The sequence below is a fragment of the Euleptes europaea genome, chromosome 9 (genome assembly GCF_029931775.1).
Source record: "Euleptes europaea isolate rEulEur1 chromosome 9, rEulEur1.hap1, whole genome shotgun sequence".
Lineage (NCBI taxonomy): Eukaryota > Metazoa > Chordata > Lepidosauria > Squamata > Sphaerodactylidae > Euleptes > Euleptes europaea.
Window position 1 is genome coordinate 30,870,452 of NC_079320.1, and position 27,205 is coordinate 30,897,656.

General features: G+C 43.2%; 1 protein-coding gene across 1 annotated transcript in view; it reads left to right on the forward strand.

Moving 5' to 3' along the window:
• Positions 1 to 27,205, forward strand: part of SYNPO2 (synaptopodin 2) — a 114,942-nt gene that overhangs the window by 80,221 nt on the left and 7,516 nt on the right. The window contains exons 2-4 of the mRNA XM_056855465.1: positions 1,892 to 2,043; positions 5,078 to 5,871; positions 11,580 to 13,774. Of these exons, the coding sequence (XP_056711443.1) occupies positions 1,892 to 2,043; positions 5,078 to 5,871; positions 11,580 to 13,774 (3,141 nt within the window). The remainder of the gene's footprint in view (positions 1 to 1,891; positions 2,044 to 5,077; positions 5,872 to 11,579; positions 13,775 to 27,205) is intronic.

Here is a 27,205-nt window from a genome sequence, read left to right on the forward strand (position 1 = left end):
TCTCTCCATGATCAGAGGAGCATGCCGAATATAGTAGGTGCTGTGGAACACAGGCAGGATGGTGCTGCTGCAGTTGTCTTGTTTGTGGGCTTCCTAGAGGGCCCTGGTTGGCCACTGTGTGAACAGACTGCTGGACTTGATGGGCCTTGGTCTGATCCATCATGGCTTTTCTTATGTTCTTACTATTTGAGTATAAAAGTAGGTGTACAGCACAATCCAAGTCATTCCAATCGTCACACCTTTGGATTCCACCAGTGCTTGGGTCCTATGAATTCACCATGCTTCTGGTCAAAATCCGTTGTATTTGAAAAAAATTATCAGGTTTGGCTGGATGATCCAGTCTAAAAGGAAAATGTTATCCCACACACACACACACTAGTTGAACCCCTTATGGCAGTGGTAGGAGCTGAGTTCTCTGTGAGTCAAGTGTTCAGGTTTTAAATTTATTTTTACTGCAGTTGAGTATGACTCAAACAGCATGTGGGATGATGAATCTGGGAATGCCAGGATGCATCATTTGGAAGAATTCATTTCTTCTCGCCTCAAGAATGGAGAGTGATGTTGTTTATGAATATTTGCATTCATGACACATAGATAACTAGCAAAGTACATGTAATTTGATAGCTTATTAACTAATCTAAGCATCCTTTACTTGTTACCATTAAGTTCACAATAACCATTTTTTAATTATTGATTTATTTCACTACACAACCATGGGCAGAGAATGTGAAAGCCGCCTGCTGAAACCAAATAGTTGCACAGCAGCGCAAGAAACACAACTTTTTACAAAGTTGCGACAGCTCATGAAATCTGCAGTGAGCGGCAGTATGTGAGGAGTGGTTAGAGTACTGGACTAGGATCTGGAAGCCCCAGGTTTGAATCCCCACTCTGCCACAGAAGCTCACTGGATGACCTTGGGCTAGTCCTATGTTCTCAGCCTAACCTACCTCACAAGGTTGTTATGAGGACAAAATGGAGAGAAGGACGGATGTTAGCCACTTGGGTCCCCATTGGGGAGATATGTGGAGGTGTAAATGAAGTAAAAATAAATAAATAAGCGACCAACTCAAATCGCAGTTGTGCAAGGAAAAGAAACTGCCATGGGCTCAAATGGTTGTGTGAATAATCATAATCTGTATTCTGTTTAAATGACTCACATCCTTCTGCCCACTATTTCATTCACCTGTTCAATGCCTCTCGTTTCACAGCTAGATGATAAAGTTTCAAAAATAGAAACTGTTTGAGTGCTCCCAGACTTATATAATTTCAGGAGTAAGCCTCTTAGGGAAGCACTATCTGTGTACATATGTACAATCTTCTCTTAAGGACCTAGCAGAGAGGAACAAAATCAAGAGAGCAGAAAATTCGATAAAACCGCCATAAGCATAAATCAGTCTATCAAAATCCATGGAAAAGGTCAATCTACTTGTTTACGGGAGGAAAATCAGTTCAATGATACCATCCCCTACCTTTTCTTGATTCATGATGGGTAAATCACAATGGTACCTTCCATCCTCATACTCAAATGGGATACCTCTAGATAGTCATATCCAGGCATAATATGGAAAGAAATTGTGAGTTTGTAAAATCTAATGTGCAACAAAGACCCAAATCATATAGTTTATTTTTTCTCTCCAAATCCAGTAATCAACAGTACAATTTAGGGCCACATGCATTGGATTGATGGTGTATAACACTGTCTTCAATAATTTTTCTCAAGCATCCAGATGGGCAGGGTTGCAAGGTGTATGTGCACAGGTAACGGTACTGGGAAGGGAAAGTTATCATCCTAACTAGCCCACTGGCATACAGTTTTTGCAGTTCCATTCTTTGTATTTGTATTTAAATGAGTTATATTAAAAGGCTCAATTCTATTTTATATTTTCTTCAGATCCGCAACAAGAGCAAAGCAGCGAATGCCGGACTATGTGAGGGAGATGAAGTGATATCTATCAATGGCAATCCTTGTGCTGACTTGGCTTACTCTGAAGTTATCACCCTGATGGAAGGCTTGACTGACACACTCCAGATGCTTATCAAGAGGTAAAGGAAACTCAGTTTTGGCACGTGTTTTAATAGGTTCATGTTACAGTCCCATGACTATTTCTGTGTTACTGATTTCTTGTGCAGCCCTGGTGTTTTGCATTTCATTGTGTAAAATGTTTTGTCTACGTGCTATAGTATAAGCACACTTATTCAGATGAATTACTAGAATTATGCAGGGGTGGTGGCATGGAGTAGGGTGCAGGTGAACCTTTAATTAAATCTAAAAACCCCTCCCAGGGGTCCTCATAAACCATATTCCCAGCTTTGCAATGGGAAAAGGGTTGTTTTTAACTTCTGGCTAGGTTATTAATGACTGGATTTCTAGTGGTTTGTTTGCTAATTTTAATGATTTGATGTTGTTTTATGATTTTGTCACATTTTACTTTTTTGCCACATTGAGCAGATTCTCTGAAGAGGCAGAATATACCTTTTAATTAAAAAACATAACATCTACTGCAATATCCCTTTGTTTTCACTATGCATGCAGGTGGTGGGGTCTGGAAAGCGAGATACTCCAGCCGATAGAGATCAGTTCACCTGGAGAAAATGGCCACTTTGGCAACTGGACTCTATGGCATTGAAGCCCCTCCCCTCCCCAAACCCCTCCACCCCCAAAATCTCCAGGTATTTCCCAACCCGGAGCTGGCAGCCCTACTTACCAGTCATGCCACAGTAATATATTGGTGCAATCAAGGCAAAGTTCAATATTTTATCAGAGATAATATTTTGAGTCCTGGGGAAATGCAGTGTCCCACACCAGAAGTGCTACTTTGAAGAAAGCTATCAGATGGTTCAAATCAAATGAGAAGCAGTTGTACATTTATTGCTTTAAAGGGGGGCGGGGAGATTGTGCAGAAAGACTCTCAGTATATCCATAGGCAAGGAGGCCTTTTAAGGGGGAATTTCTCTTCCCCCCCCCTCTCTGTTTCTTTCAATCTCTCTCCCACAAATACAGACTTCCTAAGCTACCAATAAAGGCTAACATTTATCTGGCTTACCCCCAGGCTTCCTTCCTACAAGGAAATGTTTATGGCTTTATAGCTTTATAGTTTATATCTCTCTAGCACCACAAATGATTCTTCAAATAACGGAACAAGATGGAAACCAGCTACAGTTGGAGGACTCCATAAATTAAGATGTTTGACCTTTTGGAAACACCAGGCATCCTTTGATAGACATTGTAGATTGATCTTGAGCCCATATCCTGTTTCCAGCAACCAGTACAGAAGTGAGCGATAGTGAGGCATCTTTGACGTGCTATCTGATTTAGCCGTCCCTTGTTGGCATGTATGACGTTTCCAGTCTCTTGCGTTCTGTGATTTAGTAGTTTCAGAATTCCTCAAATCTGCACCCGGTTTTTGATTTTAAAATTGTCAGACATTGCTGGGTATTTTATAATTTATTAATGCTTTGTTGATCGCATTGAAGTCTTACTTTATTACAGCCAAAAAGAAAATTCATCATATCGCTGAGGCGTACAACACTGAGGTAACACAGCCTGCAGCAGTCAGAGACTTTCATCCTTTCCCCTCAAAAATGCTATAGGATCATATCATACATTGTATGGTAGCAAACTTCTAAATGAATAGGGAATGATTTTGAACATAAAGGAGCATTCAAACATGGGGGCAAGGAGTTCACAGAGTACCAGTGATTTGGGAAGATTTTCTCTGCCAGACTTCTTGAAATCTGCTTCCAATCAGAATAGAGAATACTGAACTAACTAGACTAATCCAGAGCAAAAAAAGGAGCTATTTGGTATATGAACTTATGGTATTGCCTTATGAGTACCTCAGTATCTTTTCCTAAAATTTGCAGCGTGAGGACCTGTAGCATTTCCAATAGTTGCATGAAGGCAGTATTTATGGAAACCAAGTATAATCTGAACTTAGAAATGACTTTGATAGTTTAAGAGCATCTTAGTCAAAATAATAATTAAAATAGTTGTTATATTTGAAATTCTGTCCTATAAGATCTCAGAATATATTATATTCAAAATCCTTAGAGACAAGGGTATCTTTACTGAAATTATCAACTGCATAGGCCCTGTCTATTTTTGACTGGTTAGAGAGGTTCAGCTATGGAGCCAGTTTCCTAGGGTTGGGTTTGTACCTCACTAGACGTATTTTAGTGGAGGCTGGACATCTTGTCTGTGAGGAATAGGATTGGCAGCTTCCAAAGGATGCTTTGGAGGGTGAAGTCTATGGCATTGCACCCCACTGAGGTCTCTGCCCTCCCCAGGCTCCACCTCCAGATCTCCAGGAGTTTCCCAACCTGGAGATGGCAACCATACCCCTCCCCACTGGAGACTGGGGGGGGGGACCCAGAAACCCAAGTGAAGAATTATCTACTTTTAGATTTCTTTCATTGAGCAGGAGGTTGAAGTTGATGGCCTATAAGGCCTCTCCGAATTCTAGACTCTCTGAGTCTATCTGTATCTTATCATTCCTTTCCTTTGAGGAGCTCAGGGCAACAAGGAGCATATATGAGGTTATGCTACTTCCTTATCAAAGCAACCTATGAGGTAAAGAGGGTTGCCAACATCCAGGTGTAACCTACGGTTGTCTTCAGATGCAGCTGGAGATCTGGGATTACAATTTATCTCCACACACCCCTGGAGCCTTCTCCTGGGAATTGGCTTCTTTGGAGGAGGGACTCTATGCCATAATAGCCTCCTGAGATGGCAACCTTCATGGGGTCTGGAGATCTCCCAAAATTACAACTGAACTCTGGATTACAGAGAGCAGTTTCCCTGGAGAAAATGGCTGTTTTGGAGGGTGGACTCTATTGCATTATACCCCTAACAAACGCCACCTTCACCAGCTTCCAAATCTCCAGGAATTTCCCAACTCAGAGCTGGCAACCCTAGAACACACAAGATTACCACATCAGCTTCACTGCTGAGAATCTGGCCTCATCTCTCCACCTTCAGTAAGGCAATGTTATCTGCTATGTATAAGATTTATTTGAGGGTGTTTTAATATAGTGAGTATAATGCCACTTTTTGTTTTTTGCGTGTTATTTTCTGCAGGTCTTTGAGTGGGGTAAATGAGACTCACGCTCCTGAAAATGAAACAACCAGAGACAACCAGAACATTAAAAATAACAAATATAAAGAAAGCACCACTCTGCAAATCAGAACAGCCACTCAAAGGCCCCACATGGAATTGCAAATCACAGGGGCAACCAACGAAATGTTCCAGATTGAGCAGCAAAGCGCTGTGGTGGATAGAGAAATAGCACATTGTCATAAAATCCCTCCCAAAGTGATAGAAGCCCCGAAAGCACAATTGATCAATCTGCCGGCTTTCTCTGGGGAGAAGGGAGAAAGGGCAGTCCCTACAGTGGAGCTGCAGTTGTCCCTCTCGCACGACAGGCACAAAGACAGCAGTGTCCCGAGTCTAAAAGTTCTGGGGGCTGAAAAGTACAAGTGTTCAGAAACAGGATGCAACCTTCAGCAAGACGAGAGTCGCTCGGTGACTTCAGCTCCCGCTGCTGAAAAAGACCCATCTGTCCGGCTCTCGAGCCGAACGTTCCAGATCGCTCCTTGCAAAGGGGTCAAAGCAGTCCCAGAAGCTGAGACAAAGGAGCCATCTTTCACTAAGGTGGAAGTGATCCTAGACTGTTCCGACAGGGAGAAGGAAGCATCCAGGTCTCTGGCTGAAAAGGGGTGTGTAGATTCTCAAGTGGAAGGAGGGCAGTCAGAAGCACCTCCTTCTGTGGTCTCCTTTGGAATCTCGTCCGAAGGCACAGAGCAGGGAGAAGACGACGAGCACTCTGAAAGGGAACATAGCAGACCTCACAAACACAGGGCAAGGCACGCCAGTAAGTATGCCGCAGCTAAACTGGTTGCATTGTGTTTTTTTGGAGGGGGGTTACATTTCCTAATGTATATTTCAAAGCGCACTTGCATGAGTATTAATACGCAAACAGGATTTTCCTAAGGTCTTCTTACTTCTTCGTGTTTCTGTAAGAACGTTTAGTACAAGTCTTATTGTTTTTATATGCTTCTTTCAGGCTTTATTGCTATAGGAATTGAACACATTATAATAACTGCTTTGTAACTGTATAATACTGTTCTGTGAGACTGTGGCTACTTATTTTCCACTTCTCACCCCCCTAACAAATACATTAATTAAATTTCTCATACAAAGACCGCCTCTACCAGGTTTCTTAACCAAGATTTAAAAGTCATTTCAGTATATCAGGAGAGACAGCTTTGTTGAGCAGACCGTTACTTTTCATTGGCAGGCATCTTTAAAAATACAAATGATTCTACTTCTATTAAAAGCCAGGAAGAATAAAAAAAAAAAAGGGCATAGTAGTGAGGCTTGATGATGCTTGCAGAAAGTCAGTTTGACAGACACCAGCATGTGTATTTTTGGCCAGTTATATGATCCTTTCAGTTTTGCAAGGCTTCCCTAGACTGTAAAGTGAACTTACTATTCCTTCTGCCTTCCATACCCAGAGGTCAGGGCAAAATCTAAGCGAAGTCCTTCGTCTGACATAAAATGTAGCTGAAAAAAAGAATCACAGCACTAAAAAGACAAATTCTAATTTGGGTTCTGGGTTCTCAGAGCACCTGTTTATCGATTTGCTTCTCTTGCTGGCGCTCGTTCATTCATTCCTGACTATTTCAAGAATTCTGTCAAGGGATTTCATTGCAAAATGGCAACGGCACAGCGATCTACGTTCGCATTGAGCTATCTTATGCAGTCGGCCAGGATAAGCAATGCTAACCCCTTCGCTAATTCCTCTATAGGCACATTTTTAGAATGATAACCATTTGTATTGGCATGTGGATTAAGCTGTTACTTATGCTTGAAATGTCTGCGAGTAATCCACATATTTATGTCATATTAAATGGAGAATAAAAGAACAGTATGCATACTTTGCATTTTGGCACTGAAGCCAGCGGCAACTGTCGGGTTATGCCTGTCAAATTACACAGTCTGTTTAGAAAAAAGGGGGGGGGGAGAGAGAGGACTTGCATTAGTGTTTTAAGCAAATATATATTTTTAAGTAAGTGTTGATTTGTAAATGCATGAGATGCATTTAGTTTCTCTTTAACTTCTCTTCAACTTTAACTTCTCTTGAAAAGAAACACATCTGTTTCTAAAAATATAAACATAGGCTGGTTACCCAAAGAGACGCTTTAGGTTTAGGTTTGTCCAAGCGCTAGCATACACCCAGTGGGATTCTTTTTCTTTGAACATCAGGCTGCCACGCATGGTCACGCAGTATCACAAACAGCTTTAGAAACTCTCTGCAGGCTCAGAAGCAGTTTGCCATGTGGCATGAGAACTGCTGCTAGAGCAGTGCGTCCTCTGGGTGCACGTACAGCTAAAAGTAGGGTTCTTTGGTAAGTATCTGAAATGGATTTGACCACCTAAATCTTTCGGTGCAATCCTAAACACAGCTCAATGGAGAAGGATGTAACACCTTAGGAGCTCACTGATATTCTCTGAATTAGACCAGTCTTTCACAGTGCAATCCTAAAAATATTTTTCATGGGATTAAACCCCATTGAATAACACAGGACTTACATCTGTTTAGAATTGCTCCCATTTGGTCTTTGGGGGCAGGAATAACATGGTTATGTTATGACAGACACTGTGTGATGCTTCATATCCCACCCTGAAAGTAAAGACTGTAAAAGGACAGTGCATGTATGGACTGTATTCTGTAGCTTTAACAATCAGATTAAGGACTGCTTATCATGTAACATGTTCAGAAGTGTCTGAAGATGTATGTGTTCTGTAATGTGAAATTAGTATTATTTGTCCGATACATGTATTTGTCCAAAGGGTGATCAGTTTCCAGATACTATTCACAAGCATTCTTTTATTACATTCTTATATTACAGCATGAATATATGCTTGCTTGCAAACACTAACATACATGTAGGAAAATGTAGGGGTGGGAATCCAACCAGCTTTTCTGCTGGTAAAAAAGGCCTCCAGAAAAGGTTATATTACAGACCATGAGACCTGCATGGACAAAAGTCACATGGGACAGAGCCTGTAGTAAGGAAGAGAACTGGGTAAGACTGAGCAAAAAACAACAACTGGGTGGATCCTTCCCATATTATGTAAAGTAATCCTGATAGTAGAAAAAGTAGTATGTCTCAGGATAAGCCAAATATGACAGTTCTTTAACTGTTGCTACAAGGTAAAAGACAAGTTACTACCTTCTATTAAAATAATAGAGTTGTTGGCAGTCTGAATAGTCTTTGTTTTGGAATATAACTGAAAGCCTCCACTCAGTACTTGGCTTTAATTTACACAATGATTTTTGTCCTTGCCCAAAGAGGTGTTTTCTTTAAGAGTGGCCTGACTTAATTCAAAGGTATTGCTGTGTCTTTTGCACCCAGCTTTAAAAACCTTGATTGAATGCAAAAGGGGAAAAAAACACTTTGGACATAGTTTTAAAGGGGGAGGGGGAGGAATCACAACAATCCTTTCCGTAACATCTTAGAAATTGATCCTGCTAACAACGAAAGTCTTATTCAAAGTCAGATCTAATTTGAACTTGGCTGGGGCAGCTCATTTGAGTAAAAGCAATGAACTGAACTAAATAGCTGAAAAAGCCAATTGAGGTAACTTCATATAATGTTCGCTATACAGTCCCGCCTAGGGTTGCCAGGTCCCTCTTCATCACCGGCAGGAGGTTTTTGGGGCGGAACCTGAGGAGGGAGGGGTTTAGGGAGGGAGGAACTTCAATGCCATAGAGTCCAATGGCCAAAACAACCATTTTTTCCAGCTGAACTGATCTCTACCGGCTGGAGATCAATTGTAATAGCAAGAGATCTCCTGCCACCACCTGGAGGTTAGCCACCCTAGTCCCACCGTTCTTCTGTAGGTTTGTCTTCTATGTGATACCATCACATCAAAAGTATTTCCTCCCGGGGCCCTTGCCCTTTTCAGTCATGATGATGTTGGCACTCCTGCCTTTGGTGCTGGAAAAGCATGCTATGCACGATCATGTCAATAAGCATGTATTGAGATGATTGGACATGGCATGCTTTTGCAGTTCAAACTTTCGCATGAAAAGGGCAACACATATATTGAGTACTGCATACATGCCACAATTATAACAACTCGAAAGGGGACCTGTTGTTGTACAGATTCCTGTGATATCTCGTGCCCTGTAATTAGGGTTGCCAGCCTTCAGGTAGTGGCTGGAGATCTCCCGCTGTTACAACTGATCTCCAGACAACAGAGATCAGTTCCCTTGTAGAAAATCGCTTCTTTGGCAGGTGTACTCTATGGCATTATACCCTGCTGAGGTCCCTCCCCCACCTTCACCAGGCTCCATCCCCCAAATTCCCAGGTATTTCCCAACCCAGACTGGGCAACCCTACCTTTAATTCAGCAGCAAAATTACACAGCCTGCTATAAGACAAAAGAGGATGCTGTAGGCCAAGATCCAGGCCAAGGGCTTGGCCAAGGGCTTGGACTAGTGGAGGGTTTTTCCCCCCTTTGGACAATGCATGCCATGAGATTGAAACTCCCCTCAGTTGCAACTGTGATTTATTAGGCAGAATTGGAAGTTGCTCTTTGAGAAAAACAACCACAAAGCCCCCTTGGGCATGTGGAAGTAATTGTACAGTTTTTGTATGGTCTCCTACATGGGTCCCCCCACCCCCGGCCCGATTCAAAGAGCCGTTTCTAACATAATGAAGTTTAGGCAGTCCTTCAACAAGATTTTCAGTCATTCCCAGCAGTTATTTTTACACTACCAATAATAAATTAACAGGACAGTCCTAAGCAGAGTTACACCCTTCTAAGCCCATGGACTACAATGAACCCTTCTAAATTCCTTGACATCAGTGGACTGAGAAGGGTGTAAACTCTGTTTAGGCTTGCACTATAACTGGATCTGGTTGCTCCCTTTGAACCTGACCTATTCCTCTCAATGAGATCAGATCTCACTTGTTATAAGAAAGATATAAATGGGAGCAGCAAGTAGTAGTAGTAGCAGCAGCAGCTGAAGTCTGTGGTACATATTAATGAGCCTTACTTTGCAATCCTGTGCAGTGTCCTTCCAGTTATAGGCCTGTGGTAATGATGACTGGACAGACCACAGTAACTCTGCAGAGGATTGCAGTTAGGGATGCCAGCCCCCAGGTGGGACCTGGGGACCCCCCAGAATTACGGCTCATCTCTAGACTACAGACTCAGTTCCCCTGGAGAAAATGGATTCTTTGGAGGGTGGAGTGGGTGGCATTGTACCCCACTGAGGTCCTTGTCCTCCCCAGGCTCCATTCCCAAATCTCCAGGAGTTTGGGGAGGGACCGTGTCTCAGTGATAGAGCATCTGCTTGGCATGCAGAAGGTCCCAGGTTCAATCCCTGGCATCTCCAGTTAAAAGGATTAGGAAGGTAGGTGACGTGAAAGACCCCTGCCTGAGACTCTGGAGAGCCGCTGCAGGTCAGAGTAGACAATACTGACTTTGATGGACCAAGGGTCTGATTCAGTAGAAGGCAGCTTCATGTGTGCTCCCAACCTGGATCTGGTAACCCTACCCTTTCCCATCCCCCGCTGGTAGCCAGGGGGAACCTGGCAACCCTAATTGCGGCGTTCACCTATCTAGTTATTTCAGTATGTGTCCTGCTGGTTCTTGAATGCTCAGCACAGATAATGTATCTTCTGCCAGACTGAAAACATTAAATAAAAGATACTGTATTTGAAAATTAATTGCACAAGTTTATGTCTCTCCCCAGTCAAAGTGCAACTTCCTCTTGGGAAATATCCACCATTGAAATATACTCTTCATTGTGGGAGTTAAGTTATACCCTCTAGACTGAAAGCGACTATTGTATTTCTTATATGAAATTATTTCACAATGAGTTTGGGAAAAGACTTCCGGACAAGTTACACTCTAAATAACTATCCCTATGAATGCCCCTTCAGCCAGTGTTTCAATGAAGTGTTTACTTGTATCATTTAAGGAAGCCAATTGCCATATCAGGACTGACTCTTGTGCAGATGAATAGATGAAATTCGAAAACTCTTCTAACAGCATCTACGCCTAAGTCAACATCTACAATATGTATATATCTAGGTGACATGGCTGATATAGCTCTTGTCTTATATGGGCTTATATATGTACACAGACAGTGACAGATACGTAACATCAAAAGCTCTTGTAAGTTGAGCTGGCAAATATGTAAGAAAAAAATTGTTCAAAGAATGTCAGTCAGGGAGGAATGACTGTTATGGAATTTTTAACACGGTTGGAACTGTGGGAAAAGATTAATTTTAATGCCCTGCCCATGCATATTTGCATAAGGTAGTCTTCCAGCCCTAGAGAATGAAAGATTTAGGCTGCAATCCTACAAAACCTTTCCTGGGAGTCAGCCCCATTGAATAACAAGACTACTTCTTCTGAGTAGTCCTGCTCAGGTCTGCTCCCTTTGTATTGCTCTCTCTCGAATTCCAAATAGCTATTGTGCAGCTTCTGGGTTAAAATCACTCTCATGTTACACTGGGCTCTGTGCATTGACATATGCTCTTTAATCTTTTTCCACAGGGCTCAGACGGAGTGAGAGCCTGTCCGAAAAGCAGGTGAAAGAAGCCAAGTCTAAATGTAAGAGCATTGCCTTGTTGCTGACGGCAGCTCCCAATCCCAACTCCAAGGGGGTGTTGATGTTCAAGAAGCGTCGCCAAAGGGCCAGGAAATACACTTTGGTCAGCTACGGCACTGGAGAGCTAGAGCGGTACGAGGACGAGGGTGACGAATTTGAGGGTGAAGAAGAAAGCGAGAAAGATAACACTTTTGAAGTAACCTTACTTGGCACCAGCGAGTCAGAAATCGATGAGGATTTATTCTCTGACCTTGACAAAGAAGACCGGATTGTGACATTTGACTGGGACGCTGGTCTCCTTGAGGTTGAGAAGAAACCGAAAAGCGTGGACGAGATGCAGATGCTTCCAGAGAGCAAAGGCAAAGGTGCACTCATGTTTGCCAAAAGACGGCAAAGGGTGGATCAAGTTACAGCTGAGCAAGAAGCAATGAAGATGCAGGTGGTGCATAGTAATGAGGGGCGCCAGGAGGCTATCACAACAGAGAACACCTCGAAAATTAGCTCCTCCTTATACCAGGTAAAACAGGAAGAAGCTTCTCGAATGCACAGCCACGTGAGCAAGCGATACATCGAAGTGAGCCGCGGTCATGGCACAATGATACAACAAAATGGCATTGGAGGAGCCCCTGAGACAAACATGCTATATCAGCCTTCTGAACCCCTGAAATCGGCAAGCTTAAACAGAACAGCCAAGCCTTTCCCGAATATACAGAACAGAGCAGCGGCACCGTTTTCACCCACCAGGAGCATGACGAGCCCTCTCTCAGACCTTCCCACACCTGCTCCTTACGCTTCAGCCAGCCCACCGCCTGAAGCCTTATACAGAACTGCTTTGACTCCCGTTGCCAGCACAGCTCAGCCGTCCTTATGGTCTCCAACAGAATCAACAGAGCAGATTGCCTCCAGGGACGAGAGGATTGCAGTGCCTGCCAAAAGGACTGGAATCTTGCAAGAGGCAAAGAAAAGAAACACTGCAAAGCCCATGTTTACTTTCAAAGACACTCCCAAGGTGAGTCCAAACCCGGCCCTTTTGTCCCTGGTGCAGAATTCGGAAGGCAAAAAAGGTGCAGCCACTGGCTTTGAATCGGGCCCTGAAGAAGATTATCTCAGTTTGGGAGCAGAGGCCTGCAATTTCATGCAAATCCAGGCAGCCAAACAAAAGGTTCCTCCTCCAGTGGCTCCAAAACCCTCACTAAAGGTTTCTCCTACTGACGCAGCACCAATTTCGCCAGTCTGGTCACCTCCGGCTGTTGCTGTATCCCAGCCACCTGCTTTTCCAGCTCCGAGATCGCCTGAAGTGGCAAGTCCAGCCCCTGTCAAAACAGCACAGCCTGCTTATCCCCCTCCACAGCCCCCAAGTACTCTTAACCTAGCTGGTCCTTTTAAAGGGCCTCCAACGGCTGCATCCCACCAAAACTATACACCAAAAATGACGCCCACCACACCGCTCGGCAATGCTGTCCTTGCAGGAGGAGTGGGGCCGGCTTTTGAGATGCCCCCAGCGTTGAGTGGGAAGGGAGCGCAACTCTTTGCCAAAAGACAATCACGGATGGAAAAGTATGTAGTGGACTCAGAAACTGTGCAGGCCCACATGGCCCGGGCATCGTCACCCACCCCATCTTTACCGGCGTCCTGGAAATATTCATCTAATGTCCGGGCACCACCACCTGTGGCTTACAACCCCATCCATTCTCCATCGTATCCTCTTGCTGCCGCCAAACCACAGTCAAAGTCGCCCAGCGTGGCCAAGACTACCAAGAAGAAACCTAAGAAAGCACTTAGCTCTTTGGAGGTGATGAAGCATCAGCCGTACCAGCTTAATGCGTCCTTGTTTACTTTTCAGCCTCCCTCTGATAAAAAGGAACTCCCAGTTCCTAAGCAACCTGCAAAGTTTGACTCAGGGCCTGCTTCGAGATCACTGAATGTGGGTTCTCCAGCTAACGTCAGAGCATCTTCAGTGTACTCTGTTCCCGCCTACGGTCCACAGCCTTTCTTCCAGTCAAACGCCTCTAGCCCTGTAATTGAGTCCTGTGGATCAACAGGCTACCCTGCTTTTCTGAAGCAAGAACCGGCTGTATCCCCTTCAGTTACTACTCCAAGGCCAAAGTTTTCAGCCAAGAAAGTCGGTGTTGCAGCACAGGTGTGGAAGCCGTCAGCCATTGAAGAGTAAAACTTAACTAGCTCCAATTCAGTGTCCACTTTGCTTGCAATGAATTGTTTGCAGTGGTGATCTGGCACCCAAAGTGATCCTTAGCTTACTTAATTATGTTCAAAGATATCACATGATATCTGGGTCCAAAAAAAAAAAGTTTAAAATTTTAAATGAATCCAAAGGGATACAAATTTGAGAGGACACGTCTTTAATACATATGCAAATACAGTGTCCAAAAAAATGGACATGTGCTACTCAAAATTAAGTAAGCAGGATACTAGGTGTTAGTGCTTCAGTACACACATACACAGTGAAGACTGTTCCTGTATTTCAACAGTTAGAATATAGCTTTCACAGGGGTTTAGGGGGAGGAAGGGGGAAACAACAGTTCTCTGATGGCCAAAGGAGTTGAACACAATCAAAACCCCACTGATTGATATTAGATCTATTTGTAAAAGTGCCTTCTAATATCACAGTCTTCTGAGAAGGGTGTGTTCAAAACAGGGATGGAGTATTGGGCCCAAATTTGCAGTTTGGGGATACTTTCCTCTTCTGTATCGGTGATTTGGACCTGTTGAAGTCATAAGCAACACTACCTGGATAAAGCTTCCACTGTGTCACCATCATAGGCCCTCTTGTGTAATCACTGTGATTGCATGGTTGTGCTTCATGCCATCCCAAGTCCTCATAAGGCCATGAAAATAATGTATGCACGTGAGCACTGGCGGTCAGCCTCTGGTTCTGTGCCCTTGGGGTTCCTTTGCAGGACAGGCTCCTTAGAGGGTAAATCGTCATCTCGGCTGCGAGCAACAATCATGAATTACTCTTTGATTTCCCCTTCCCCCTCAAAGGTGCCAGTTGGGGAATAGGTTTAACTGTGTTTGGAAGAAGGGAGGTTTTAGGGAGGCTTAGGCAGGAAAGGTCAGAAGTTTCCAGTTTTTTAGGAAACGCTGACCTCCTCAGTGCTAGCAGAAAATGAAGAATCATGGGAGAATGACCATTAGAAGTGTTGAAGAGCCAGAGAATAAGCTGGATTCTACCGCTGTGGATGTGGTGCAATATGTTCTTATGGAAACATAACTACTAAAAACTGAAGGGACATGTCCTTGAATAACAGTTTTGCAACCAGAGTAGTATGTGCCTTATAAATAACTGTCTAATGACATGCCGTGATTCCTGACCTCATCTTTCTGCTGATCGCTCAGGCACATTCTCGTTTTCACTGTGGGCTTTCCAATCCTACTTCTTCCACTGGTATTTCTTTTTATTCTGTTCGTGCTCTTTCACCTGGCTTTTAATTAATATTTTGTGGACCAGGAGGATCAAGACACTGTTACCATGCCATGTTCTGCTGCGTTTCCAGGGCTAGTTTCTGCCCGTTTTATTACGGTTGTGATTCAAAAGAACAATATTTACCATGCCCAGTATCTCTATATTGTCTATTCTGTAAATGTAGACAATGGTGTCTAAACATTCACAAAATCATTGAATGCAGATTAGTTCACCCCTTTAACGATGCTATCATTCACACATAGGTTGGTTAAAATGAGTGAGTGCACTTTTCCCATTCTTTTACAGAAAATTTAGTATGTTGACTTTAATGGGTATTCACAGTGTAAGGCTACTCAAGCTAAAGCAGCCCAATGAATAGATTACATTAATTAATTTAAGATTAGGGAAATTCTTGAGGTGGATGCAGATAAATGGCAAGGTAGCGGAGTCACAGACTGGACAAATGCAGTAGCTAAAGGTAGGCAAATTCTCTCCAGTCTAGTTTGAAAATGGTTTAGACAAATTAGACTGTTTAGCAAGAGTACAAACTGAGTCTAGATTGTTATTTCAGAGATTTGAAATACCACCCATATCACATAGAAGCTTCTAGGCATTGGGATAAAGCAGCAATATCATCCCTGCAAAATAGATCCTGGAGGCTGTAGAGCCAATTGTGACCATAATGCCATGCTTTGGTTCCTCTTCTTTGCTTGCTAAGGCACAGAGAATGTCCAAGAGACCCAGAATCACTATAAAGCAGCCGTCGATGAAGATTATTGGAGATCTACCTCCATTGCCAAATATTGCAATTGTGATCCACCCTTTTGAATTTCTTTGGAATGTTAGACGAACAGTGGTGGCGGTGGCTTACCTATAGTCCAGTTCACATAAACAGTTGCCACTTCAGTTTCTAGGGCTAGACCAATGCATGAAGAACACAGGCTGTAGCACTTACACCACTCAAGTCATGTTGGGTTGAGCCCTGACGTTTAGTGAGAGCACTGCCTCATCTCAGTGGGCCAGTTCAAAATTACTTCCATGCAATGTGTGTTCTGACTTTTCTCAGGAGTGTATTCACACTGACAATGTTACATATGGCAGCTTTTTTACATCAATTTACAATGTTTTGACAGCCCAAAAATGTGCTATAGTGATCACAGAAACGTATGTGAGGAGGCCATAAATGATTCTGTTAAAAGACCAGGTCACATATACAGATGCTATAATGTTCTCCAAGAGATGGGGGAAGTCTATTCTCAACTGCTTGTGTCCATAACAGATGCTATATGGACACAAGCAGTTGAGAATAGACTTCTCCCAACCCTTGGAGAGCATTATGACTGTGATGTATAATTGTGTAAGGTATGACAAGGCAAGTCAGAAAATAAAAACAAATGTGAAATGTGCATTACAGTGGGGTGTACCTGGGAAACATTTGAGATATATGAACCATTGTATTTTTAAAATGCAAGAGATTGCTAACACAGAGGCCTTATCCAAGGCCCATGGCAGGGAAAGAAGATGTGACTCAGTGGTATATCATCAGTTTGGCATGCAGAAGTTCCTAGGTTCAGTCCCTGCTACCTTAGACTAAAGGATTAGGTCATGTGACCACTGCCTGGGACCCTAGAGAGTCGCTGCTAGTTAGAGCAGACCATACTGATCTCAGTAGACCGATGGTATGACAAAGGCTAAGGCAGGTTCCTGTGTGTGCCTGTCATTGATGGGCATCCTGGACATTCTTGCTGATAAGTAGCCCTGTTAAATCCAACAAGGCTTTCTTCCAAGGATCAGAGTGTTAACTGGGTATGGCTTTGGTTATGGCTTTGTTGGCTAAATTAGTCTATATCAGGAATCAAAGCTATAAATTTTAAGAAACCATCCATTTCTGTATAGAAACATACACAGAAAATTCTTTTGCAACACAACTTACCTAAGAATATATGGTACCAATATTTTAATCCTCTTGAGATCTTACTGTTTATTTTCCAATTACAACCTGCTGTAATTTTTCTCTATTATTAAAATTGTTTCTTTCTTCTTTACTTGTTCCTTTACTTTTTCTTTGGTTTACTGTATTTTGTCTGAAACAAAAATATAGCTTAAATGTCTTTCCTTCCCTTCCTGTTTCAGAGAATGCCATCCTGATTCTACTGAAATGCATTGATCAGCAGCCCTATTAAGTCTGACCTCTTGATCCTAGGACCCATTGACATCAATAAAACTTGACGAGGCATAAACATAGTATTTAAGACCCATTCCATAGGAGCCTGACCTAGCTAAAAGTATGTTCAAAAACAGTGTGGGGGTGGTCCCTCAGCTGACTACTTGTGTTGGTCGATGCTAGATTGATTGGAAATATCTAGGGAGCAATCCTAAGAAGTTCTACTCAGAATACTACTCAAGTTTCCTCAAAGAGGCTTACTTCTTGGAAAGTATCCTTAGAACTGAACATCAAGGCATGTTCAGTGACTATTCTTTCATGATTTCTGCAGTTCTTTTCTCCTCAGTTTACCTTCTAAATTCTGCTTGTAAAATGTCTTAAATTCTGAGCAGAGAACGTCATCTGGATGATGTCTCAGTGCTGACACAGTATCATTGTGAGAGCATCTGTGTGTCATCATTTGTCCCTCATCCTTCTCAGGGTCTGCTCCTTGAGAATCCTTCTGCTTTGGGTAAAATGATTGGACCCCAGCATATCTGACTGAACTGGCTTAGGAATTGGGTAGATAGGCTCGAATCAAACACATGATTTGGAAGTTTGAATGAAAAAAAATTAGTTGGGCCTGGTTTGCCAACTGTTTTTAATGTGCATCTCAACAACCCTTTACTCAATATAGCTTTCAATGCATTCCACCGAAATCCATTGAAAAAGTCGCTCTTGTTAACTCATCTTTTGAATGTATTTCACTGGAATACATTAAAAACTGTATTGGACAAAGGCTTGGTGACTTCCAGTTTGGACATGTGCCAATTCCTCCCACGGAAATCCACAGAAAAAGCAAACGTGTGGGGTTTAACTTTTTAAACAGTTGCACGAATCAGAAATTCCTTCTAAATGCATGTGTTTGCATGCTAGACAAACAAAACAAGAAAGAAAGACCCTTTCAAAATAACTTTCCAAGCTGTCTTGTTTGGAACTGGAATTTGTAACGTCTGCTATTCCAAAGCTTCCTTCTAAAGAATTGTACTGGGGCACCTACACATTGCCATGACACAGGGAAACCCTGTCCTCTTCCATTGTCGAGAAGGGAGTTTTAAATGCTTTTCATTTTTAACTCCACAGGGAATGGGTTGCAAGGGGAATAGGTAACAGAATACAGTGCCTCTCACCTCTTGTTCAAATATGGCCTAGGGCAGGAATGACTGAAAGCCAGCTGCTGAGGAGCCTGAGTGACATCAGTGGATGGTGACTGTCAGCCCCGTTTAAGCAGAGACGTTTGTCTGACACCAAACTACAACTCCCAAAAGCATTTACTGGAACACTTACCAGAAGAATCAGAGGGCCAAGTAAAGATATTAACAGATGTGAAAACAATTCTGAGCTTTAAGGCTTTTAGTGCATACCCCAAAATGCAAATGATGCAGCAAGGAAACATTTCCCCCTAGCACTCTGGTTTTCAAATCATTTGGAGTTTGGCAGGAAAGAATAGGAAAGGAATGGGTTTACAAAGTCACTGGAATGAGAAGGGCTAGGAACATATCTGGAGAAAGCAGCATGGGGCACATTCACTCACAACCACCCTACAGCAGCGTTACCAAGATTTTGCACATGACCATGTACCTGGAAAGTTATTTGCCTAAAGACATAACCTGATACTCTCTAGGTGCTGGCTTACAGATCTCATATAATACTTGGCACTTCAGTGGTGATGCCCCACCACCACACACACTCAGGGAACAATGAGCCTCGGCCATGTGCTCATCCCTTTCTGATAAAAGATGATCCAAACAATTTCTGTAGTCTACACTTTATGAACGCAAACACCGGAGCTCCCATGTTACTTGCCAGCGTGGTGTGGTGTTTAGGAGCAGCAGACTCTAATCTGGAGAACCGGTTTGGTTTCCCCACTCCTACATAGGAAGCCTGCTGGGTGACCTTGGGCTAGTCACAGTTCTATCAGAACTCTCTCAGCCCCACCTCACAAGATGTCTGTTGTGGGGAGAGGAAAGGAAGGCGATTGTAAGCTGGTTTGAGACTCCTTAAAGACAGAGAAAATTGGGGTATAAAAACCAACTCTTCTCTTCTTCTTGCTGAATAATAGTTATTGTTTTATTTACTGAATTCATTGGGGTCCCTGGTAGGGACCCAAAGCTGTTTACCTCATTCTCCTCCATTTTACCCTCACAAAAACCCTGTGAGGTTGGTTAGGCTGAGAGTATGTAACTGGTCCAAGGTCACCCAGCGAGTTTCCATGGGGATTCAACCTGGCTCTCCCAGCTACTGGTGCAACACTCTTAAGCACTATACTACACACATGAATGCATGTGGTGGGAGGCCCTGACCCAGATGACCCAGGCTAGCCCAGTCTTGTCAGATCTCGGAAGCTAAGAAGGGTTAGCCCTGATTAGTATTTGGATGGGAGACCACTAAGTAATTCCAGGGTCATGTAGAGGAAGGCATTGGCCAGCCACCTCTGTTAGTCTCTTGCCTTGAAAACCCTACAGCAGCATCATAAGTTGGTTGCGACTTGATGGCACTTTACATACATACATGTGGTAGGAGGCATTTCTGTAGATAAACCCTTTCCCATTCCCTTTAAGTGAGAGAATTTATCAGCCTTTCTATACAGAGAATCCTGGGTTCCTTACTTGCACCAATCCTTCTACCTTCTATAGGTTTGTTTAGACCAGTTATCCCTAACATGGTGTCTGTAGGGAAAATGGCACCTGTGCCAATGTGTTTCCTGGTGTCAATTTGATTCATTCCCAAATAAAGGCTGTTACCACACTTGTATTCCCAGCAATGTATTAAGAGTTTGAAAACGTTACAAAAAAATACTGTTCGCACTTTCTATGTATTCCCACTGATGTATTAAGAGTTTGAAAATGTTATAAAAAATACTGTTCGCACTTTGTTTGGCCCCTTTAGCTGTAAAGACGTCTTCCAACCATTTATAAGCCGTAGTATCCAAAAACCCTTTTAAAGTGATGTTTTTTATAACATTTTCAAACTGTTAATACATCGCTGGGAATACAAAGTGCGGTAACCCCCAAAGAGCCAACGCTGGCATTCCTTCACTTCATTGGCATAAGAGGTGCTATGGAACACCCCCAAATTGAGTTTTGATGGAATCAAAGGCATCATCTTTGTTCCTTCAGGGAGCACCCATTTGAAAACAGCTGTCCCCATCACAGGAAGATAACTGGCTTGAAACCTCCCCATGTTTTGTGACTGCATCCAGCCCACACAGCAGCCATATTGTGAGAGATCAGAGTGTGCGCACAGCAGGGCTTGGGGGAAGGCTCCAGCCTCCCTTTCCACGCTGCAAGCCCGATTAGGAGGGCCGGTGGGTCTTTAAACTGCTCCTCCGCACTCCCCCTTCCCGGTCCGAGGCTCAGCTGTGGACCCGCCCAACAGCTGAGCCTCAGGACCAGGGAGCGCGGGGGGGGGGGAGGTTAAACTGCTCTGCCCTGCGCCGGGTGGCTGGGAGGGGCCTCCCGCCCCCAGCTGGCTGGCGGTGTCCCAGCTGGCTCCCGGGCGGCCGGGCTCTGTGCCCCGCTGCCGCTGCATTTGCTCCATAAGACACACTGACATTTCCCCTCACTTTTGAGGAGGAAAAAAGTGTGTCTTATAGAGCAAAAAATATGGTAGATTAAAAGCATAAAATTCCTAGTTTAGGAATTTTATGCTTTTAATCTACATGTGCACCTTATTAAAATTTATATATTTGTAATTTTAACTTTTTCCAGCTCAGCTTCTTTGGTTTGCATTCACTACCTGTACTCAAAATTACAGAAACGCCCACAATTTCAAAAAAGTTAGGCAGTCCTGGTTCCTGGTCCCATTGCATCAGGTCAAAGGGCCAGTATTATACCAGCCACCCTGAGCCTGACCTTGGTCAGGAAACAGCGGGGTAAAAATCAACATTACTAAACTGTGCTTTCCTGTTCTACCTATTCTTAGCAATGCAAACCTTCACCAAAGTTCTGATCATTCAAATATCTCATTTCAGGTTCAATGGTATTTGTATCTATTGTTCTGAACAATCTGCTAGTCAGATTATTTGTGGTACTTCAGCTGGAGATAGAGAGCACACCTGCAACTAAATTCTGCCTTTAGTTGCATCCATTTGTATAAATTGAAGAAAAGAGCTTCTTCCACTTATAACAATAGATTCTGAAGGGGGAAGCATAAAGACTATGAAAGAAATCAGCAAAATTAGTGCGATCAAGGGATGTATTTATATGTTTATACAAAGCCAGCAAGGAGCCCTGTGGCACAGAGAGGTAATCTACAGTACTGCAGTACAAGCTCTGCTCACGACCTGAGTTCGATCCCAACGGAAGTTGGTTTCAGGTAGCTGGCGCAAGGTTGACTCAGCCTTCCATCCTTCCGAGGTTGGTAAAATGAGTACCCAGCTTGCTGGGAGTGAAGGGAAGATGACTGGGGAAGGCACTGGCAAACCATCCCGCAAACAAAGTGTGCCTAGGAAACGTTGGGATGTGACATCACCCCATGGGTCAAGAATGACCCGGTGCTTGCACAGGGGACCTTTACCTTTACCTTACAAAGCCAGCAGCCATTTTAAAGGCTTGATTTACAAAGCAGGATGGGCTGGACAATGTCTAAGAATAGGGATGGCACAAGGGTTTTACCTAGATCGCTGGTCTTCAGATGGTGTGTTAGGACCTGCTAATGGGTCACACTCTGACTTCAGTCGAATTGCATCGACTGTACCACCATCCTTTAATTTGCTGTGATTCAACATTTTAAAAAAGAGTGAGAGAAAGAGAATGACAAGATGCAAAGGACAACAGGGGACCCTTTGTCTTGAGTGGTTGTGCACCACAAGTGATTTTACAGGATGCAGTTTTATCCACTCCGGAATGCTGAAATTCCATTTGTTGAAGGGGCAGGAAGCCTTCTTTGCATCTCCACATGCTAGAGAGAAAAGGAGAAAGATTGACCTCTGCAGAAATTGATTTTCACTTGATCACATGCGGTGGGTTGAGTCTTGGTTTGAGAAGGTGGAGGCCCACCAGCTTATTATGAAATAATTAAACATAATGATATAAAAAAAGAACAGAAAGCAGAGCCCTAATTGGGGACACATCACAAAAATGAGGTGTAGACTGACCATCTCCTTGTGGTATTATTGGGGACATTGCATGGGAAATGATATTTTGGATTTACCCTTAACAGCTAGGAATGTCAGGGTTTCAGAACTTTATAAAATGTATCAGGGATTACTTAAGTGCAGTGGTTATGAAATATTAGAAGGCTCTGCTACAGAATAGAAGAGAGTCTTTACAAGATTCAACACTAGGCAAAGAATCTTTTGTTTTAGATAAGTTCAAGTAATGTAAGCATTAAGTGGATAGTAATGGGGAAGCGGGAGTTCTGTAATTGTTAGTTGTTGAACAATAGTTGACCTTTGTCTGCTGCTGTTACTGTTAAGTCAGCGTGGGGAGGACACACGAGGTCGAGACGGAGTTCCAACAACAACGCTTTATGGTAGTACAGAACAGAACTGGGGAACTGTGCAAACCCGCCCCGCTTTTATGCCCCCCTTGGCAGCCTGCAGCCACTCCCCCCCGATCCATGATGGGGGGAACAACCCCCGGGTCGCCAATGGTGCGTCCCGGCTTAGGGCCAATGGGGAGTGCTGGCTGGGGCCAATGGCGCGAGCAGGTTTTAGGAGCCTTCGTCTGGGACTCAAGCTCCTAGGTTTTCCCCCTGCTTACTTGCCAACTATATACATACAGTTAACAGTTACATTATTCATTCCACTCATTATATTAGAGAAAATGAGGTCATACTAATATAGGAGAGTCTATTTTTCTACAAAGTATACCTCAAAACTGAAGTCTCCTAGTTACACTTTTAAAAACATTATTATTATTATTATTGCTGATTCTCCCACTCTTGCTTCTTTGAAGGTCCCACAGTATCGATGATCTTTAAATTATAGCCAGGTCAGAGGAGCTATAAAGTGGTTTTAAGAGCACTCTAAGAATTTTGCATTGTTGCTGGGTGTGTGTGTGTGTGTGTGTGTGTGTGTGTGTGTGACAATGGCAAAGAGAGCCTTTTACAAGCTTCAGCTAATACACCAGCAGTGCCCTGATCCCTCAGATTGTGATATTTACATCTACATCCAGCTAACATCCCGTTTGGAGTGACATAATGTTCCTCATATGGGACAGTCCTTGAAAATGTTTTGGAAGCTTTGGTGGGTGCCGTGAGCAGCCCCTTGCCTATTGAATGGAGGGCAACGAAGAAATCATATATTACTCCTATCTTAGTTTTACTAGTTGCGTTAGTTGCTTATTCGCTTCCGGTCCCAGTTCAGGGTGGTCTTTCTTACCTTTAAACATCTTAAATATTTGGTGCTGTTTGGCCCATTAAGGTTACCTGGAGAGGCTTTTAACTCTGCATTCTCCCAGGTGCTGTAGTTAGTTCTAGGAAAAAATGGTGCACATCTTTCATGTTGTAGCACTCATCCTATGGAACTCCTTTCCCTAGTAGGTTAGATTGACCCCTTGTTATATAGCTTTTGCCAGCAAATGGAAACACTTTTTATTTGCAAGGGCATTTCTGCTACATGTACTAGTGTGATTATTTTTTTAAATTGTTGTGTTTTGGCTTTGTTGGTTTACTGGTTGTTAAGATTATTTATACAATATAACTATAATGCATTGCCTTGAGGGTCATGTGGTTGGAAAGGCACCGAAGATATTTTAAATATAATCCAATAAATAAAATTAGGTCCAAATGAAATTATTACCATCCGATAAAATCATTTCCATCAAGCCACCACATATATCCACAGCACAATGCACTTGATGTGAATTTGAAGTACACCTTGGGTAAGCCCCTCTGCCGACTTAAAAAACATACAAAAATACTTCATGGTAAAACCTCTGCCAAGAAGACTGCTTGAAAAATACAACATTGAGACCTGTATGCAAGAAGTCATGTCCTTTGCAGGCGCTGGGAAGGAAATCCCTGTAACTGAAAGCCTGCCCATGAGAGACAGAACTGCTTACACACAATATCCCGAACCTTGCCTGAACAAGCTGTCTGGATTACAGAAATGCTCAGCTGCTCCAGTTTCTCAGAGAAGATTCTCCCTGTGTATTCTGACAAGGTGAGAACGCCAGTGAATGACAATGGCACCAGTTCCAGTAGCAACTCTGGAAGATTATTTTTCATCATGTGAATCAAGATTCTTGTTGTACTCCTATGTCTCTGAGAAACATATAGAGGTTTTTTTAAATTAAAGGCTGTTGCTCTTAAGGGCACAGCTCTGGAATGTGCAGATTCCTACTTTTCATGGTATGAACCAAGACCAGTCACTCTCTCTCAGCCTAACCTGCAAAGCTTGTGAGGGTACAGAGGAAGAGGGAATAAAAATGGGATAGATAGATGCTCACGTTCATAATATTTCATAATATTTCTTAAACTTTCGGGTACCTAGCAAGTAAGACTGCAATTTTTTTCCTCTTTTACAGAACACAATTATTACTCAAAGTACTTTAAAATCCTTGTTCATCATTTCAACAGCCTTTTGAGATACTTCACTATCATAACCATCCTAAAGGTGGGGCACAAAAGACTGACAGGAAATTAATGGTCAGTTTATGAGCTGAGCTGAGATTCAATGCCAGGGCTCGTACCCCAGTGCTCTTCCCTCTGAGTGATGTAGACCTTCTGGGGAGTTCTGTAGACACCTCAAGTCTTCATCGATACTAATTGGTTGGATATCCACTCTGGAATTATTTTTTTGGCTCCAAGTAGATTAGTTGTAATAATTGGTAATTGGTTTGTGCAAAGTTGTCATGTAAAGCCATAATTTTAAACAGAGAACATAGTGTGTCTCGAGGGGTGTCTTCTGGGTTTTTTCTGCCCTATGCGCAGTTACAGCATATTTATTTTCTAAGATTCTTTACTTTGATATAGTCTATGGAAGTTAATGTGGAGGCCAGAATTCTTCTGCATGTCCCCTTTGTCAAGCGCCTGCTATGGGACACTCAGGTGACATTGGGGCTAGTTGAAATGGCTGCCATAGTTTTAAATAAGGTTGCCAACTGAATAGGAAAAAAATTGTTCTGCCCTTCAACAGACGTTCAGTGAGTGGAAATGGGCATTTGATGCTTCCCAGGGCATGACAGTAAAGAACATCACCTGCTAATTGCTTTCAGATCAAACCGATAATAAAAGGACCCCCCAAAGGGACCAATTTAAAAGCTGGCGAATCTAGTTGTAAAGCTTGAGGTCCATAGTGAGTGCTGAACTGCACGATTTGGGTACCCTGTGATTGTCACAGGTGCCTGGCAAGGACAAAGCTAACAAGCGTCCTTCCAGGCCAGGCCACCAATCAGTCTCCCAGTCATCATCACAATACCTAATTTAGTCTTTAGAGAAGCGCCAGGATCATCCTACACACTCCACATGGATCAGAACCACAGACTCCTGCTTACAAGCTCACATGTGTATCCTTCACCAAACTAGAAAGACATCCATAAAAAGTGACTAACAGCTAATGCAGCCCACTGATTTCGACCCTGCAGAGGATTACACTGTAAAAGTGGGAATGAACAACCACTTTGTACATGTTCGAGAATTAACAGCCTCCTGTGTGGTGGCTGCATGGAGACATGGCTTATCTTGTCAGCGTCAGTCCTGGCATATCCAGTCACAACTCTTCAGGGGTTAGGAAAGACCTTTCTTTGCCTGAGATCCTGGAGAGCCGCTGCTGTCAGAGTAACAAAGACTGCAGTAGCGGTGGTTGCCTCAACGCACAACTGGGGTCTACAATCAACCTGTTCTCTGTGTGGTAAGAAGTCCTCTGTCAAGTGGCAGCAGTCTGGCTATATTTTGGCAGAGGTGACAAATGTTTGAAGTAAACTGTGGCAGTGATTGGATAGTACTGGATCCTACCAACTTTTTTGTTCAAGCTTTTCCAATTTCCCTCCTTACTATAGCCCCTTTCCCACATGACCTTTGTCCACGCAGATCCCATGATACCCAGCATAGCCTTTTTATTGTTGGTCAAAGTACATCCCCTCCTCCCTTTTCCACTAGCAGAAAACCTGGTTGGATCCAACCCAGTGATTGATGATTGATGCATACATGGAAAGTACAGAACCAACAGGGGTACCATATCCTTTCTTTAGATAAGGAAACAAACAAAATCTTTTTTTAATAACCCAAAGAAATACAACTATAATTGTTAATGAATTTTTATTTCTGTGGTGTCATCTTCTTGTTGAGCTTTGAAGCTGGTTTGTTTAAACTTGTGGATGGATTGCTAGAGGCAGACTACCTTGGGATAATGAAATGCACACTCCCACGCTTGTTCTGTGTTTGTATTTTTAATGTCTAATCTGTAGCCATTCTCTTATGTTCACTGTTTTACATGAAGGCCTATCATGTTTCACCTAGGGTTGCCAACTTCCAGATGGGGTCTGGAGACCCCCTGAACGTACAACTGATCTTCAGACTACAGAGATCAGTTCCCCTGAAAAAAACGGCTGCTTTGGAGGGTGGACTCTATGGCATTAAATCCCACTGAGGTCCCTGCCCTCCCCAAACCCTGCCATCTCCAGGCTCCACTTCCAAAATCTCCAGGAACTTCCCAGCCTGGAGTTGGCAACCCTAGTTGCAGCAAATGCTGACATGAATTATTCACAGGTACAAAAGCTAGTAGCTAGCTTGGGTTCTCAGGCAGTACTAGTAATACTACTTGAGAAGTCAGGCCAGAGTCACCATTATATAAATCGAAAGCCTCATGGGACTGTAGTGGCTTCTTAGGTCACCTGATACTGCTTAAAGTGGCAGTGCAAAACAAAGCAGCAAGATCAGGCCAGCACCTGTCTCTGTCTGCAAGCTGCCCCAGTAATGAGGGTCCTGCTGCCAGAGTCCTCACTTTAAGATCACCCCCACCCCGCCGATGCCTGAAGGTACATACAAAGTCAGAATGA